The sequence below is a fragment of the Protobothrops mucrosquamatus genome, unplaced genomic scaffold (assembly GCF_001527695.2).
Source record: "Protobothrops mucrosquamatus isolate PMUCROS unplaced genomic scaffold, P.Mucros_1.0 scaffold1237, whole genome shotgun sequence".
Lineage (NCBI taxonomy): Eukaryota > Metazoa > Chordata > Lepidosauria > Squamata > Viperidae > Protobothrops > Protobothrops mucrosquamatus.
In genome coordinates, this window is record NW_015387444.1 from 118909 (window position 1) to 134158 (window position 15250).

A 15250-nucleotide genomic window follows, 5' to 3' on the forward strand; every position below is an offset into this window, starting at 1 on the left:
GCAGCAGAACGAGCTCTCTCGGATTTGGGGTGACCCGGTGTCTAATCTTGGTTTGTTGTTAAGCTGTTACCCCCTTGTGCAAACCCAGCCCCCCCTTCCGTTGCTTTAGCATTCGGTGTCAGTACAAACCCTAGGTCAGGGGCAGGCAACCTTGGCTCTTTTATGACTCGTGGACTTCAACTCCCAGAATTCCTGAGCCAGCCATGCTGGCTCAGGAATTCTGGGAGTTGAAGTCCACGAGTCATAAAAGAGCCAAGGTTGCCTGCCCCTGCCCTAGGTTAATCCAGGAACTGGGTTCTGTCGTTCAAAGGTAAAGAAAGGCTGTCAGACCATTAGTCGGCTCCACTGAGGTTCACTTTATTCTTCCCTCTTGAACCGTGCCCAGTGCTGCCAGTTTTGGACGATGAGTCCCCATCAGCCACGGCCAAATGTTTACAGAAGGTGAACACCGAAATAAAAAGGTGTTAAAATTAAAAATTAAAAAGATTTAGCCCCTCTTGATTAAAAACAGTAAAGCTGGATTTTCTTACACAGAACTATGCGCAAAACTTTTTTTCTCCCATCCGACGAGGCAGCAAAGCCAAGCAACTTTGAACAGATCCAGCAGCCACAGACGCAAAATGGCAATCTGGACAGTAAAAACAGTGACAACGGGGATCTAAGGAGATCAGCCAATCTTGTGAATTTTATCCTGGCACTTTTGGCTGTTTAACTGCTATCCATATTCTCCCCCCCACCCCCACGGAAAAAAAAAGTTGCTCGGCTGATCCCATTTTGTGGATGTTTTTACTCCAAGGAAGATTACTTGGCTGGCTGGCAGGCACATTCCTTTTGCTCAAACTTTTTGTATTTGGGATGTTTCTTTTCCTCCCTCCAAATGAGGAGAGGCGGGTAAGAATGAATCCATCTTGGCTGACGGCACAAAGGAGAAGCACAAAAATCTCTTATCTTGCACAGTTTAATAATGATGATGATGATGATAATAATAATGATAATGATAATAATGTTGGAAGGGACCTTGGAGGTCGAGTCCAACCCCCTGCTCAGGCAGGAAACCCTATACCATTTCGGACAAATGGCTGTCCAGTCTCTTCTTAAAAACTTCCAGTGTTGGTGCATTCACCGCTTCTGGAGGTAGGTTGTTCCACTGGTTAATTGTTCTAACTGTCAGGAAGTTTCTCCTTAGTTCTAGGTTGCTTCTCTCCTTGGTTAGTTTGCTTCTTGTCCTGCCTTCAGGCGCTAGCCAGGGAAGTTTCTCAAAATCCTATTTTCCATGTTGCATTTTGTGGCTGGGTGAAGACTGGCTCCCTTCAGAAGCCTAGCAGATGGTGCCTGCTTTTATCATTTTAATTAGAAGGGTAAAGCTGTGCTTGGGATGAATTACTTCAAGCAGCTTTTGTTCGTGTGGCTTCCTTCTTCATTTCCTCTTTTTCTCCCTCCTTCATCTCGCCCCTCTCTACTCTACTTCACGAAATTTAACAAACCCCCAATCTCTGGGCCATGTGCTTCCCAGACAATGGCAGGGAAGGGAAACGGGAGGAGGAGAGATGGTCTACTCTGAGTACCCACCGAGACACAGAGTCAAAGTCAGAGATTCACTTAACCTCTTCTGCTTTGCTCGAAGCAAAGTCAGCTTCTCCTACCACCTGCAGCTTCATGGATAGAATTAGAACAAAGGTGGGGTGGGATAAAAGTCCCATCTCCCACTGTCAGGGCGGTTTGCAAAAAAGATGCAGTAAACAAAGTTTGTTTTGGAATCTTTTCAGTAAAGTCTAAATAAAACAGAATTGCTTTTCAGTTGTAGGTTTGCAGGTTTGCTAGCTAAATCAATTCCATTTTACTTCTCAGTAGGATCTCTATTCTTTGTGTTAATCAGGGACTTATTCTATTCTTCCAATTTTGATTGTGGCCCAGCTGAACAATCTTTCCTCCTCCTCCTCCTCCTCCTCCTCCTCCTCCTCCTCCTCTTCTTCTTCTTCTTCTTCTTCTTCTTCTTCTTCTTCTTCTTCTTCTTCTTCTTCTTCTTCTTCTTCTTCTTCCTTCTTCTCCTCCTCCTCCTCCATCCTCCTTCCACCTTCCTCTTCTTTCCTTTTCCTCTTCTTCTCTGAATGATACAAATATTAAGATCTATTATGTGATCAAGACTATGATCCGTCACTATATGTGTGTTTCATGTACAACAATCCTGCAAGGTAAGCAGGTTATTTCTCATTGAAAACAAAGATAAACATACAAGAATTTCATTGTTTTTTTTTAAAGAAAAAGAAATAATAAGAGCTTTTCAAATGAGGCAAATTTCTTTCATAAACAGGATGAAAAGAAACAAAAGATTTGGCCATCCCAGGCAGAGCATTTGAAGTCTTAATTTTTAAAAGTCAGAAGCTGCCTTCTCTTTTCATCTCTCCGGCTTCTCACCTTCAACAGCTACTCTCACCTTCAACAGCTACGTGTCAGGCAGGAACACCCTGGCCCCTTCCATGCTGAAAGCAATTGTCACCTATGCCACTTGGCACTGCAGGGAGGGTGAGAATTTGATCTTAAGATACCATCATTCAGAAATAACTTGCAGCTTTAAAACATTTCGATGGGAAGTAAACAAAACGGGCAGGTTTCTTTGTCCCCGACTACAAACCGAGGGATGAAGACAAAGTTGCTTAGACTAAAACTAGAATTAGCTTGTCCATGGAGATTCTCAATCATCCAGGTCATGATTGTCCCAAAAGGTGATGTTCAAAAAGCAATGGGAGTTTTTCCTCCTTGAAAAGGTTTCACTTCTCATCCACGAAGCTTCTTCGGTTCAGCTGAAGAATTGAAGAAGCTTCTTGGATGGGAAGCAAAACATTTTTCAAGGAGAAAAAAACAGGAGGGTCCAGTGGCCTTTTGAACAGCGCCCTGGGGATAGAATTAACTTGATAGAAGTCCAGGCAACAGACACTCATGAGTCCAGATGGTGTTCATACATTATATTTAGTTTGGGGTTAAAGTAGTATCTGATTGATTCATTGAACAATAAATTCATTGAACAATTGAACCGTAAATCATGACTTTAAACTATGAGTAAGCCAAGCCAAATTCACTCACAGCCCAAAGCTGGTATCAGCAACCTTGGAAGTGAGAGTGTAGGGCTTCTATTATGCCAACATTTTTTTTTTTAATGCAGAAAAGGCTACTTACAACTTCCAGAGATCAAGACAGTGACCAGACTTTTAAACACCGGCTCTCTTTCGCTCAGGATTGGCGATCAAATCAAAATCAAAGCTCTTTATGGCTGCTTAAAGGGGAAAAAAAAACCCCTGGCTCTCCTCTTATAGATTATCCTTCGCACATCTGGTGAGGCTCTTACAAGTAAAGTCCTGGATAAAACATTTTGGCAGCATCTAAGGAGCTATGAATAATTGAGTGCCCTGGTCTGGAGACTGTAAATCTGAAGGACTGGGGAACAAATGGGCTTTTAAAGAAATAAGATGAAGCTCCGTGATAAAACAGCAGGCTTCCAGGCTAGATCTTGGCTGCTCTAGATCAAAAGGATCAGGCAGTGGGAGGATCTAACAGCTGCTGCAGCTGAAAGGGTTAGAATTGGGTCAAGTTGGTATAATGCCCCTTCCAAAATGCCAAGATAAGGAATTACCACAACTAGGCCACAGGACATGTGTCCACCATATCTTGCCAGCATCTTCATTTTGCATTTCATTTTGTCCAAGCAAGCTGTTCATCCCCTGATTTTTAGTAATAAACATAAGAGCCGCGATGGCACAATGGTTAGAATGCAGCATTGCAGGCTAATTCTGCCGACTGCCAGCAGTTCGATCCTGACCGGCTCAAGGTTGACTCAGCCTTCCATCCTTCCAAGGTGGGTAAAATGAGGAGCCAGATTGTTGGGGGCAATAGGCTGATTCTGTGAACGGCTTAGAAAGGGCTGTAAAGCACTGTGAAGCGGTACATAAGTCTAAGTGCTACTGCTATTTCAGTATTAGGCTGGGCTAAGTTGAGCTGGACAAGTATATTGACAAGAGTCCCTCTCTGAGGCCAGTTTTAAAACTTTTGATAGATAATAAATACAATTTGTGCTATGCCACAGCACTAGGCATCTCTACGAGGAAGTCACCTCTCCCTTGATAAAATCAGAGATTTGGTCCTTTTTTTCAGAAGATTGGAATGTTCAGATGAGGACCATTAATGGGTTGGGGCCTCAGTCAAGCTACTGTCCTGATCCATTAAGGAACGGGCTTCTCACCTCATAATTTCTTTTCTCAAGCGGTAAGATTTGCTTTAGGGAAATCAAAATACATCACCTAACCACCCATGGATAAACCTACTGTATCACTGTCCATCTTTTTTCAGGCTTTCTTTAAAAAAAAAAGCATATGGTTCATTCCTGGTATTGTAGCAAGCTGACTTTGAATTTGACATTTATTCCATCTTAGCTTTGGAATCAGCTAAGCTTATGCTGTGTCCGAGTCTGATCTGGAGTTTGCATGAAATTACTGTCTGGATTATTTAGTCCCCACCCTCAACCCCCATTCTGTTGGACAGAAGCAACTGGCTAAGATTGCCTCCCTTGAACCCCTAATTTGTCAGTTTCATTTTAGAAAAGAGGGAAAGAAGAAGTTAACACAGGAATGCTCAGTAGTTACATGTTGGCTGCAGTCATGCTTTGTAATACATACACACACAGCCCCTGTGTTTTCTGATTCACCAACAGATCTGAATCATGCTCTTGTCATTAAATAGGCCGATATCAATTTCTAGTCTCTTGGCGAGATCAATGTGCACAGATGCCTTTGCGAAGTCACTTGGGGACAAGATCGACTTAAGAGCAACTTTGCCTTTACGGTTGACATCAAAATTGCACAGCAATTCAGTTACCCACTTTTTTTCTCTCTTAAAGGTGATAAGCAACGGAGGACAGAGTATGCCAAAGCAATCATGCAAACTTCAGAATCCAAAACAAAAGGGGGGAAAAAATGTTGTTACTCTCAATACTGTGTTTACTCTACACACCGTTGATCTGAAAGGAACTCTTATTTTCTCCCAATTAACCTACTTTTAAGATATGTGTGGGAGGAAGGCGGTATCTTAAATTTTCTGGAAATATGGAAAAAGGAAGCTATACATTCTCTAACTTTTCTTTAGGGGAGGCTAATCCTACATTCAGTTCTTTTACGCCGAATTTCACAAGGTGAACTTTATTGTTGCTATTAAATCATGTGGTCAAAGTGTGTTCAAGCTGGGAAAAGAAGGGAACTGCTTCTTGTTCCTTGATGCTCTACTGATGAGGAATCCTGCTTCTGGGCACCTTCTTTGCCCGCCAAGCAACCAAGTTTCCATCCGTGCAATCCTCAGCGGATAGTCTTAGGCACCAGGGGATGGAAAAAAACCTCAGTCAGAGGTTAGTAAACCAGATATCAGGACCAACTGTAGCCGGTTAGATGGAGAAACAGTCTGAAGCTTCTTCTAATCCTTCTCAACCTCTCCTGGTAGACTAAACCCCATCATCTTGTGTACCCACCCCCAATCTTTCTGGTAAGCCTACCGTATCTTTCTCCTCCTGCCTCCTTGGCTGCTAACGTCCTTGAATTTTTGCTTTCTTCCTTGCCTGGAACAAAGCAGTTATTTTACTGCATGCATGGACAAAGACACCTGAAATTTGCATATTTTGATTGAAGCATAGTGTGTGTTTGGAATGTTTTTCTCACTCCTGCTGGGAAAAGGGTCCTGCTTGGTGGGTCACTGCTGTTCGTGCAGGCAGAAGGGAGAGAGGTAGGTCAATGCTATGATGTAATGATGCAGCAAGGCAAACATGGCAAGAATCTTCTACTCCTTTATTTTATTATTTACAGTTAATCACCTGTCATCCCTGACTGCCTAACAAATGAACAAGAGAAGGTTTTCTCTTGCTGTCTCCTTGAGAGCGGTAGTGGAACGGGCCCAGAAAGAGGAGAAATACATTTTTTTTTTTAGAACATACCAGAAATGATGGTTGGGGAAACCAACTTCTAAACCTGCATCTTTCTGATAAGACTGACTTTTTCAAAATAAAATAACTTTCCCCCTTCTGGTTTGGCATGGGAGCAATCAGAAGCAGTCTTTAATAATAATAATAATAATAATAATAATAATAATAATAATAATAATAATAATAATAATAATAATAATAATAATAATAATAATAATAATAATAATAATAAAAAGTTGGAAGGGACCTTGGAGGTCATCGAGTCCAACCCCCTGCTCAGGCAGGAACCCCACACCATTTCGGACAGATGGCTGTCCAGTCTCTTCTTAAAAACTTCCAGTGTTGGAGCATTCACCGCTTCTGGGGGCAGGTTGTTCCACTGGTTAATTGTTCTAACTGTCAGGAAGTTTCTCCTTAGTTCTAGGTTGCTTCTCTCCTTGATTAGTTTCCATCCATTGCTTCTTGTCCTGCCTTTAGGCGTTTTGGAGAATAGCTTGACTACCTCTTCTTGGTGGCAGCCCCTGAGATATTGGAACACTGCTATCATGTCCCCCCCTCGTCCTTCTTTTCATTAAACTAGACATACCCAATTCCAGCAACCGTTCCATGTATGTTTTAGCCTCCAGTCCCCTAATCATCTTTGTTGCTCTTAATGGAACATAACTGTTTTTTGTCTGGGTAGCCGTGTTTGTCAACCCGTGGCAACTTGAAGATGTGTGGACTACTGTTCCCAGAATTCAAGCTTGCTGGGGGAGTCTGGGAGTTGACATGCATGCATCTTCAAGTTGTTACCATTGAGAAAAACCTCTGTGTATCATCCAAACTCTACAGCAGTTGGAAAAATTGTCTTTAATATGGGGCAATGGATCTGAATTCTGTACCAAGCTGTTTCTGAGGGTCTGCTGTAGAACACACTGCAAAGCTTGAACTCCTCTGTGCCTCCACCTGGGTAACGTCCTTCATCAGCTTTTACTGAAGTGGCCTATTAAAGAAGTAGCAATTGTCCCTTCCTTGTGCAGTTTCCTAAGATTATCTGGATATTCATCTTAAGAGGACAGGTGTAACTTCAAAACAAACCAAAGCAGTTGCATGGAAATAGATCTGATATATTATCAATTCAGTGATATTTCCTCTATAGTCATTGTCCAGCTTGGGTTAGGAGATCATGCATCCTTTAAATAGCCATCCCCCAGTTGGGTACCTGCCACAAGTGCTGGGCTTTTGGCCATGTTGATTTAGATTTTGGAGAACCATAATCCTACTTGGCTTGGGTGTTTTCTCTGAATGCAATTTCCCCTTCTCAGAATCCCTGTAGAGGGGATCTTAGGGCAGGGATGTCAAACTGCAGACCTACGAGCCAGATGCATCATGGTGAAACTGCGCCCACCCCATTGCCGGCAATGGGAAAAAAGTCACGATACATCGCAACATGTCACATGACATTGCGAGTTTGACACCCCTGTCTTAGGGAAATCAGGAAGCAATTCAGATGTGAAATAGACTTATTATCAGTCTTGCTCAACTATGATTAATCAAGGAGGTTAGGCAGTAAATTCAAGCTTATAGGAGAACATGCAACACTCTTAACAATATAATGCAGTGATGGCGAACCTATGGCACGGGTGCCAGAGGCGGCACTCGGAGCCCTCTCTGTGGGCACACGCACCGTCTCCCCAGTCCTAGGCCTTCAGCTGGGTTTTCTAAAATCTTTTCGCTTTAGGCCTCCGCCACCATGTGCAAAAAAAAAAAAAGGTTCAATCAATCAGTCAATTTCAACTTCTCGTGGGGAAAAAAAAGATCTTGCAAAGTTGCAATTGATTGATTGAACTTTTTAGTCCCACCCAGTCTGCTGTTACCAAGACAGCCGTGCCCACCCAATGGGCCATACCCAGCCAATGGGCAACACCCAGCCAATGGGCAACACCCACCTAGCACCCAACGATGCATAAGTGGGTTTTGGGTTGCAGTTTGGGCACTCGGTCTCTAAAAGGTTTGCCATCACTGATATAATGTAACCTCAAAACTAGTAATCATAACAATGCAATAAAAACAAAGAAACAGGAGAAAGGCCTGGAAAGTTAGCTTATTTACTCCTTATTACTTTCAAAAAAAGGTAATCATATTTGCTGTTCCTTGTCCTTTTGTTGAATTTAAAAAAATCACCTTTGAGAAGCAATTCGTACAATTCTGTAAAACGGTATTGGCTTCCTTTTTGATTTTCTGATTTTTATTTTTTTTTGCCTAACTGTACCACTGAATGATATCAGAGCTTCATGCTTTTATATGTTGGCAAGATCTAGCCATCGAATGATGCACAACACCAAATTTAGCATTTGATTCATTTGTTTCATCAGCCAAGTCATCCAACATGCGATGTGTCAGTCTGAAAAAGTTAATGCACCCCTAGACTCATTGACTGGTTTGCAGCATTCGAACTACAATCAAACCAACCTTTAATAAGCATTTTCTGAGGTTGTCGGTTACACAAACAACATTTTTGTTGTGTTTATCTCAGTTTAGGATCTCAGGAGACCAATTGCACACTATTTACCAGGAACAAGAACTTTTCCAGAGGTTATTCATTTTCTTTAAAATACAAAGCCTGGGACTTTGTTCCTCCAGAATCTCCAACCTTTTCAGAACTTCAGAAGCAGCAATAGCACAATGGGCCAGTCAAGCTAAAACACAATGGCTGGAGCTAAAGAAACTGTCAAGAAACACTAGGAGATAAATCAAAAGGGTTTTTTTTTTTAATTCCACAAAGGTTTTTAAAAACAGCTTCCTATTTGAGCCAAAGTCAGTAGCAGCTTTCAAGTGACTTGAGTAAATCATGTCCTCTGTGCGGCATTTTGATTTCAGTTTACTCCCTTGAGCTGGGGACCTGTCATATAATTTTAATAAATAAATGTAAAATAAAAAGATGTATTTTAATTAGAGAGAGGAAATGAACTCCAGGAATGCTGTTGTTATTGGTCAGCGATGGCGAACCTTTTAGAGACCAAGTGCCCAAACTGCAACCCAAAACCCACTTATGCATCGTCGGGTGCCGGGTGGGCGTGGCCCATTAGGTGGGTGTGGCCCATTGGGTGGGCGTGGCTGCGGTGGTAACAGCAGACTGGGTGGGACTAAAAAGTTCAATCAATCAATTCCAACTTTGCAAGATCTTTTTTTTTCCCACGAGAAATTGAAATTGACTGATTGATTGACCCTTTTTTTTTTTTTTTGCACATGGCGGCAGAGGCCTAAAGTGAAAAGGTTTTATAAAACCCAGCTGAAGGCCTAGGATTGGGGCGATGGCACGCGTGCCCACAGAGAGGGCTCTGAGTGCCGCCTCTGGCACCCGTGCCAGAGGCTCGCCACCACTGTTATAGGTGGTGGCCACAACTTCACAAGAGTTGTTCTAACCTAGTGGTTGTGGAAACCTACCACGGGTGGGATACAGGACAGGATTAGAGCCAGAGAGATGTCAGAACTGGTTCTAACTTTTGGCCTTTGGAGAGTCATCATCCTGGCAAGCCCCAAAGGTGCTTTTTCAGGAGGCAACTGGACTTCTTTGTTTTTCTTTGAAGACATTTCGCTTCTCACCCAAGAAGCTCCTTCAGCTCTAACTGGATGGTGGGGAATGGAAGGATTTATATTCCTTGCAGACCGCTGGCCATTTGCATTCTTTTAGAGAGTCATTGAGACCACCTAGAGGTTTGTTACCTGTGTCCTCAGGGTCACCTGAGTAGCGCAAATGGGTGTGGAGGCTTCTTGGCTGCAGGATCTTGGATGAGAAGTGAAACACCTTCAAAGAAACACAAGAAAGTCCAGCCGCCTCCTGAAAAAGCACCTTTGGGACAACCATGATGACCTGGATGACAGAGAACCTCCGTGGACATCCTGGCAAGCCTTTTGCGATGGTTGGGAGAAAAAGCGAGCTGCTGACTCCTCTGTTTTCATTTCATCAGCCTGCAAACTGGCTTCTGCTGCCAAGGTTACTTCCCCAGCAGCACTGAGGAGATAGCAAGAATGTAGAAGCTCATCCAAGGGAAAGCGTTTTGGAGAAGGCAAGGAAGCCTCTCTTGTTTTTCTGCAAAATAAGGCCTTTGTCAAAGGGGGAACCCCTTCTTCCCCTCTTCCTTTGGAGCTCAAAGCATTCCTGGACTCGGGCACCTCTGGAGGTACACACGTTCTCCTTGCTTTTAAAATTCCTGCCTGATTTCTGCCACCTCCACCCTCTTTGGGGAAAGCAAAGGTCAAGTGCTGTGTGTATCTAGGCTTGTTGTTGGGATAATTAAGACAATGCATTCATCCTGCAAAATCAGCTCTTCCCTCCATCTGTTGCTTGGTGCTGAATGGCCGGCATTTAATTATCTCCGTTTTCGTACCTTGCTTATGGGTTTCTGCCTTACTACTAACCCAGCGTTGATGTTTTGAGTCGTGTTTGTAAGGGTTTTTGAGAGCAGACGTCCTTTTACTGCCCGCAGGCGTGGTCTGTGTTTTGCATGAAATCAACAAAGAGTTTCTACTTCTGTAATGCCAGTGAAGGAGAATATTGGTAGCTCAGGGTTGAACTGAGGGGGTCCTTGGTGCTCTCTGAGCTTGCTTGTTTCCTTGCAGACATTTCATTACCCAACTAGGTAACATCATCAGAGCTAAAAGGGTGTGCTGTTTGCTGTCAGTTTATATTCTGCTGTCTTGCCTCTCTGGGTGGATGGGTGGGGCCGGTCTTAGGGATTGTATTGATGGCTAAAAATGTGACAATCCTAGACCAGGCCAAATCAAAAATGCCAGGAAATTTCTGGAAGCCTGGCACTCTGACAGATCAGACATCAACAGACACAATAGACATGAACAGCATCTATGGATTATGCAAAAGAGACAATCAACCAGCCCAAAAGACAAAATACTCCAGCACCTCTCCACCAGTAATCAGCACTCAGATCAGCATAGATTAACTCCAACAATCAGACCAACAATCAAGTAAACACTACCCGAATCAAGAAACTGCCAAAGAGCCCTTAGTAAAAGCGCCCAACCAAAGAATCCCTAAAACTCCAGAATATAAACCGACAGCAAACCGGTCTCCTTACTAACACTGATGATGTTACCTAGTAGGGTAATGAAATGTCTGCAAGAAAACAAGCAAGCTCAGAGAGCACCAAGGAACACCCCTCCTTTCTTGTTTCCTGTAACGATTCTTTAAATAGTCCGTCCGATTGGGTTTTCATCGTTTCAGACTTTGGGCTGGGGGGAGAATGACTCTATTGGCTTCTGTAGCTGCTTCCCAAGCATGGGAGTCTACTTTCCATGGTCTTCAGCCAGCGTGCTCCTTACATCTTAGTTGGTGAGGATGAGAGCTTAATCCAACATGTCCAGATTGGCCGTAACAAGAAGAGGCAAGGTCTTGTTAGCCTTTAAGGGCATTGCCTGCTGTGGTTAAACTGATGTTGAGGAAAATGCTATTTTACTTGATGTCCTCCAGTGCTGCAGTTCTCTTCAAGGCATGGCCATCTGGGTCTGGTTTTGCGGTGAGAAGATATAAACTACCCAACATATACTGTATGTTGCGCTGTTTTGCTACTTGGGCTCCTTGAGGAAGGAATGTTTGGCTTGGTGTTTATGGCCTCTTCCAGCTGTCTTTTTCTTTGCCTCTTTAGATGTCACAATACTCTGAGCACCATAGGACTATTTAGCTAAATGCATCTCTGCTTAACATTATAACTGCAAGCTTGGGGGCCTCCACTTGAAGATGGATTACTATTGCCAGCAGCATCTGTGAAAATGATTAGTGATGGAGGATATGGGGAGTTCTACAATAGCCAGAGGGCCACAAACTCCCCATCTCTGCTTTAGAAGTTGCATTTGTAATCAATGGCTGTCCCAATTTCACAAAATTCTTTCCTTGGTTTCTTAACGTATTAGCACAAGCAGATTTTTTGGGCATTGTAGAGAGAAAGCTTGTTGTGGTGCTACCTCTTTGACCTTCTCTTCTTAAGACACACTTTCTGATTTGACTTAGGGGCAATAGAGAGTTATCATCCAACCTGTGTTAGTCATCAATCTTTTTCAAATTTCCCACAATAACCTGGATCCACAGCGCTGTAAAGCACTGTGGGAAATTTACATGGTTACTGTCAATCTGTTTGTACTTGGTGCCAATGAACCTTGTACTCGTGTTGAGTTCTCACTAGCTACATAAGGATGCTATGCATGGATATCAGATGTAGCATCAATATAATTTTCATTGTTCCCTGTAAGTTTTAACATCTGAAAACACTTGAGGGAAAGTTTAGGAACAAAAGATCTTGCATGTTCCAAGCAATATCATGATATATATACTAATAAAATAGTACGCAGTAGGAGTAGTGAGAAAAGTTACTACAGTTTAGATTAAGTCTCTCCTCTTTTCTTCCTTTTTTTCATTCTTCTGTGTCCCAGGCCTGATTCACCTATGATGCTGTATAAGCCATGTTTCTCAACCTTGGCCACTTTAAGATGTGTGGATTTCAGCTCCCAGAATTCATGGCTGGTTGGGGAATTGTGGGAATTGAAGTCCATGCATCTGAAAGTGGCCAAGGTTGAGAAACACTGCTATAAGTTATGCCATAAGGTATTTTGGTTGAATATGTTGAGAAAATCCGTCCTCCTCAAACACAGCATTGGGATATCTTAGTTTCTTTTAACTCTGGCTTCTTCTTCTTCTTTGCTTTTGTGCCACACATTTCTCCTAGCACCAGCAGAAGAAATGAAGAATCAATTCTAAAATTCAGCCCAACAGGCTCCGAGAACTTTGCCCACCTGCAAGATTGAGCCTGGCTTGTTCCAGGCGTGTTCAACCGATTGTAATTAGAATAGCTCTTGGTTCAGCATTAGATACAAATGCAGCCTTTAACTCCTTCTCTTTCTCGTTTCTAGGATGCTTCTGTGGTCTGGGATTGATCTACACCAACAAAACGTGCACCATGCCTCCCATCACTTTCCAGGACTTGCCGCTGAACATCTACATGGTGATTTTTGGCACAGGTGTCTTCATCTTTGTGCTCAGCCTGATTTTCTGCTGTTACTTCATTAGGTGGGTCATGCTTCCAAAGGGAGTCTTGAGTGCAGATGGCCAAAGAGAGGCAACTCAACAAATGTGCCTAGGCTACTGGCTACAGTTGTGTGTTCTCTTGCTATTTCCAAATGAATCAATTACTTGAAAGTATTGATTCTTCTTCAATCTAGCCCCCGGTTAGATTGAAGAAGAATCAATACTTGCAGTAATTTTAAACCTCTTTGGATTGGAGTAGTGGATTTCAAACTAAGTTCCAAGGTCAACAGTACGATCCCTGGGAGCCTGTTGTGGATTCTTCCATAAAACATTGGGTTGGGTTTATATAACGTACGAACCCACTCTTTATTTTAATCATGACTTACAGTCTCAGGCAAAAGCTTTGTTGCTTGCTAATCTACTTGATTCTTCTAAATGTCAGGGCTAGAACTGAATCTGGATATTTTTGCATGCAAAGGGATTGTCCATGGAAATGTATGATCCTTAGGCATTCAAATCACAGGCTGGAGGGATCAGGACATGAAATCAGCCCTGTTCATTCAAGATAATCAACTGTGCTGTTCTTGATTTTTGTCCGTCTTCTCTGCTGACTTTGATTGAAGCCTCCATTATGAAAAATGTAAGAACTGGTGGGCAGAAAGATGGAATATTACAAAATTTTGCCCTTTGTTATATGTCAGTTATGCTAATTGGGTTAGATCGAGAGTGAATGTATCCAGTTCTCCAAGATCCCTTAGTTTTAATGTTCCCGAGGCAAATACAAAGTAGAAAATTCTGGATGTAATTTGGAGCCTTTTGTCATCTTAAATCAAATCTGGCTCGTAAAATTTCCAGGGCAAACCCTGCTACATGCTGGCAAGCCATTTCTGGCTAAACAAAAGATGCTGCTTCCGTTTAGTTTCCTCAAATCAAATTGTTGTTCATCAACACCCGCCCCCCCAAATAGACATAAACAATACAGTGGCTGGAAACTGGGTACAAATCTTAAACTGACAGTTCAAATGGTTCCTAAGTGGACAGTTGTAACTTAGAAACGTCCTGTACTGTAACTCAAGAGTTCCCCAAACTTTCTGGCTTTGTAGACCAGTGGGGGGGGGAGGGGATAGTTCTGCACAAGCGGCAGGCACACACACCTGCCACTCTTGCAAATGGAGGGTGCACACACGCTCGCCTGCCGCTCGGTTGTGAAAAGCTCATGGCCCAGTAGTGGGGCCGGGCCCAGCAGTTGGGGAACCCCTGTTGTAACTTACTATTAGCTGGGAATACTACTCCTGAAAAATTACTTTCTTTTCTTTGCTCACTGATTTAACTGGACCGCTGTAAGGGATAAGCAACTCTGCTATCCATATGGTTTGGATTTCAAGTCCCACCAGGCCTCAAGGGACTGTAGGAAATATGGTTCAAATCATCTGCACACAGATGCATTCTTTTTCTCCTCTGTAGCTAATTTCATCTTTCTGAACTTAAAAATTCCGAAATATTTTCATCATCATTTCTCAAATGAATGGTGACTTCATCGTGAGCCTGGAGTTGCGCGCTTAAATGGATGTAATTGTGAGCCAATGCTGAGAATAATAGCCAGCCATTTCAGAGGACCGATGCTGGTTAAAAAATCTAGCAGGAAATGATAGGAAGTTGGGGGAAAGGGTCTTATTCTAAAGGCTGGAATAGATCTATTGTCTCTATGGAAGATGTCCTGGCTCCTTATCTATTTATGGAAAGCTTATTTTTAAACTCTGCAGTCATCTGCAGCCAGAATGTCTAGAAGGAGCCTGGTGAATGACACAGAACTGCTGTCTTCCAACTCATTCTGGAGCTTTGGGACCACAGAACATTAAATGGAAAGATACAGGAGAGATGTTAGGTTTGCCTTTTTCCCAGCTAATCAATGAGTATTAGCTTGCTGTGTGTGTGTGTGTGTGTGTCAAGGTCAAACTTCAGCTGTTCTAGTTTTGAAGTGTCAACACTGAGTTGTCAGGCTAATAAATCATGACTGAAGTTTCCTCAAGAATATTGACTGCTAGCTTTTCAAAAGTTGTGTTGCTCTGTCAGGGGGCTTAGAGTGGCTTTGGCACCTCAGCTCAGATCTTAGGACTTGAAAGTGGATCAATAGACTATCTGTCTCCAACCTGGTATCCTTTGAATGCAATTGGGCTGCAGTTTCCCCAGTCGTGGATGTTGCAATCCAACTGTATAATGCACGCTGCAGAACTGTGTCGACATGTGCTCCAGCTTCTAAAATCTGATATCAGCACTCT

At 42.8% G+C, this 15250-nt stretch overlaps 1 protein-coding gene across 1 annotated transcript in view; it reads left to right on the top strand.

Annotated features, from left to right (window-relative positions):
• RNF122 (ring finger protein 122) overlaps positions 1-15250 on the top strand; it is a 29020-nt gene that overhangs the window by 575 nt on the left and 13195 nt on the right. The window contains exon 2 of the mRNA XM_015821048.1: positions 12857-13013. Coding sequence (XP_015676534.1) covers positions 12857-13013 — 157 coding nt within the window. The remainder of the gene's footprint in view (positions 1-12856; positions 13014-15250) is intronic.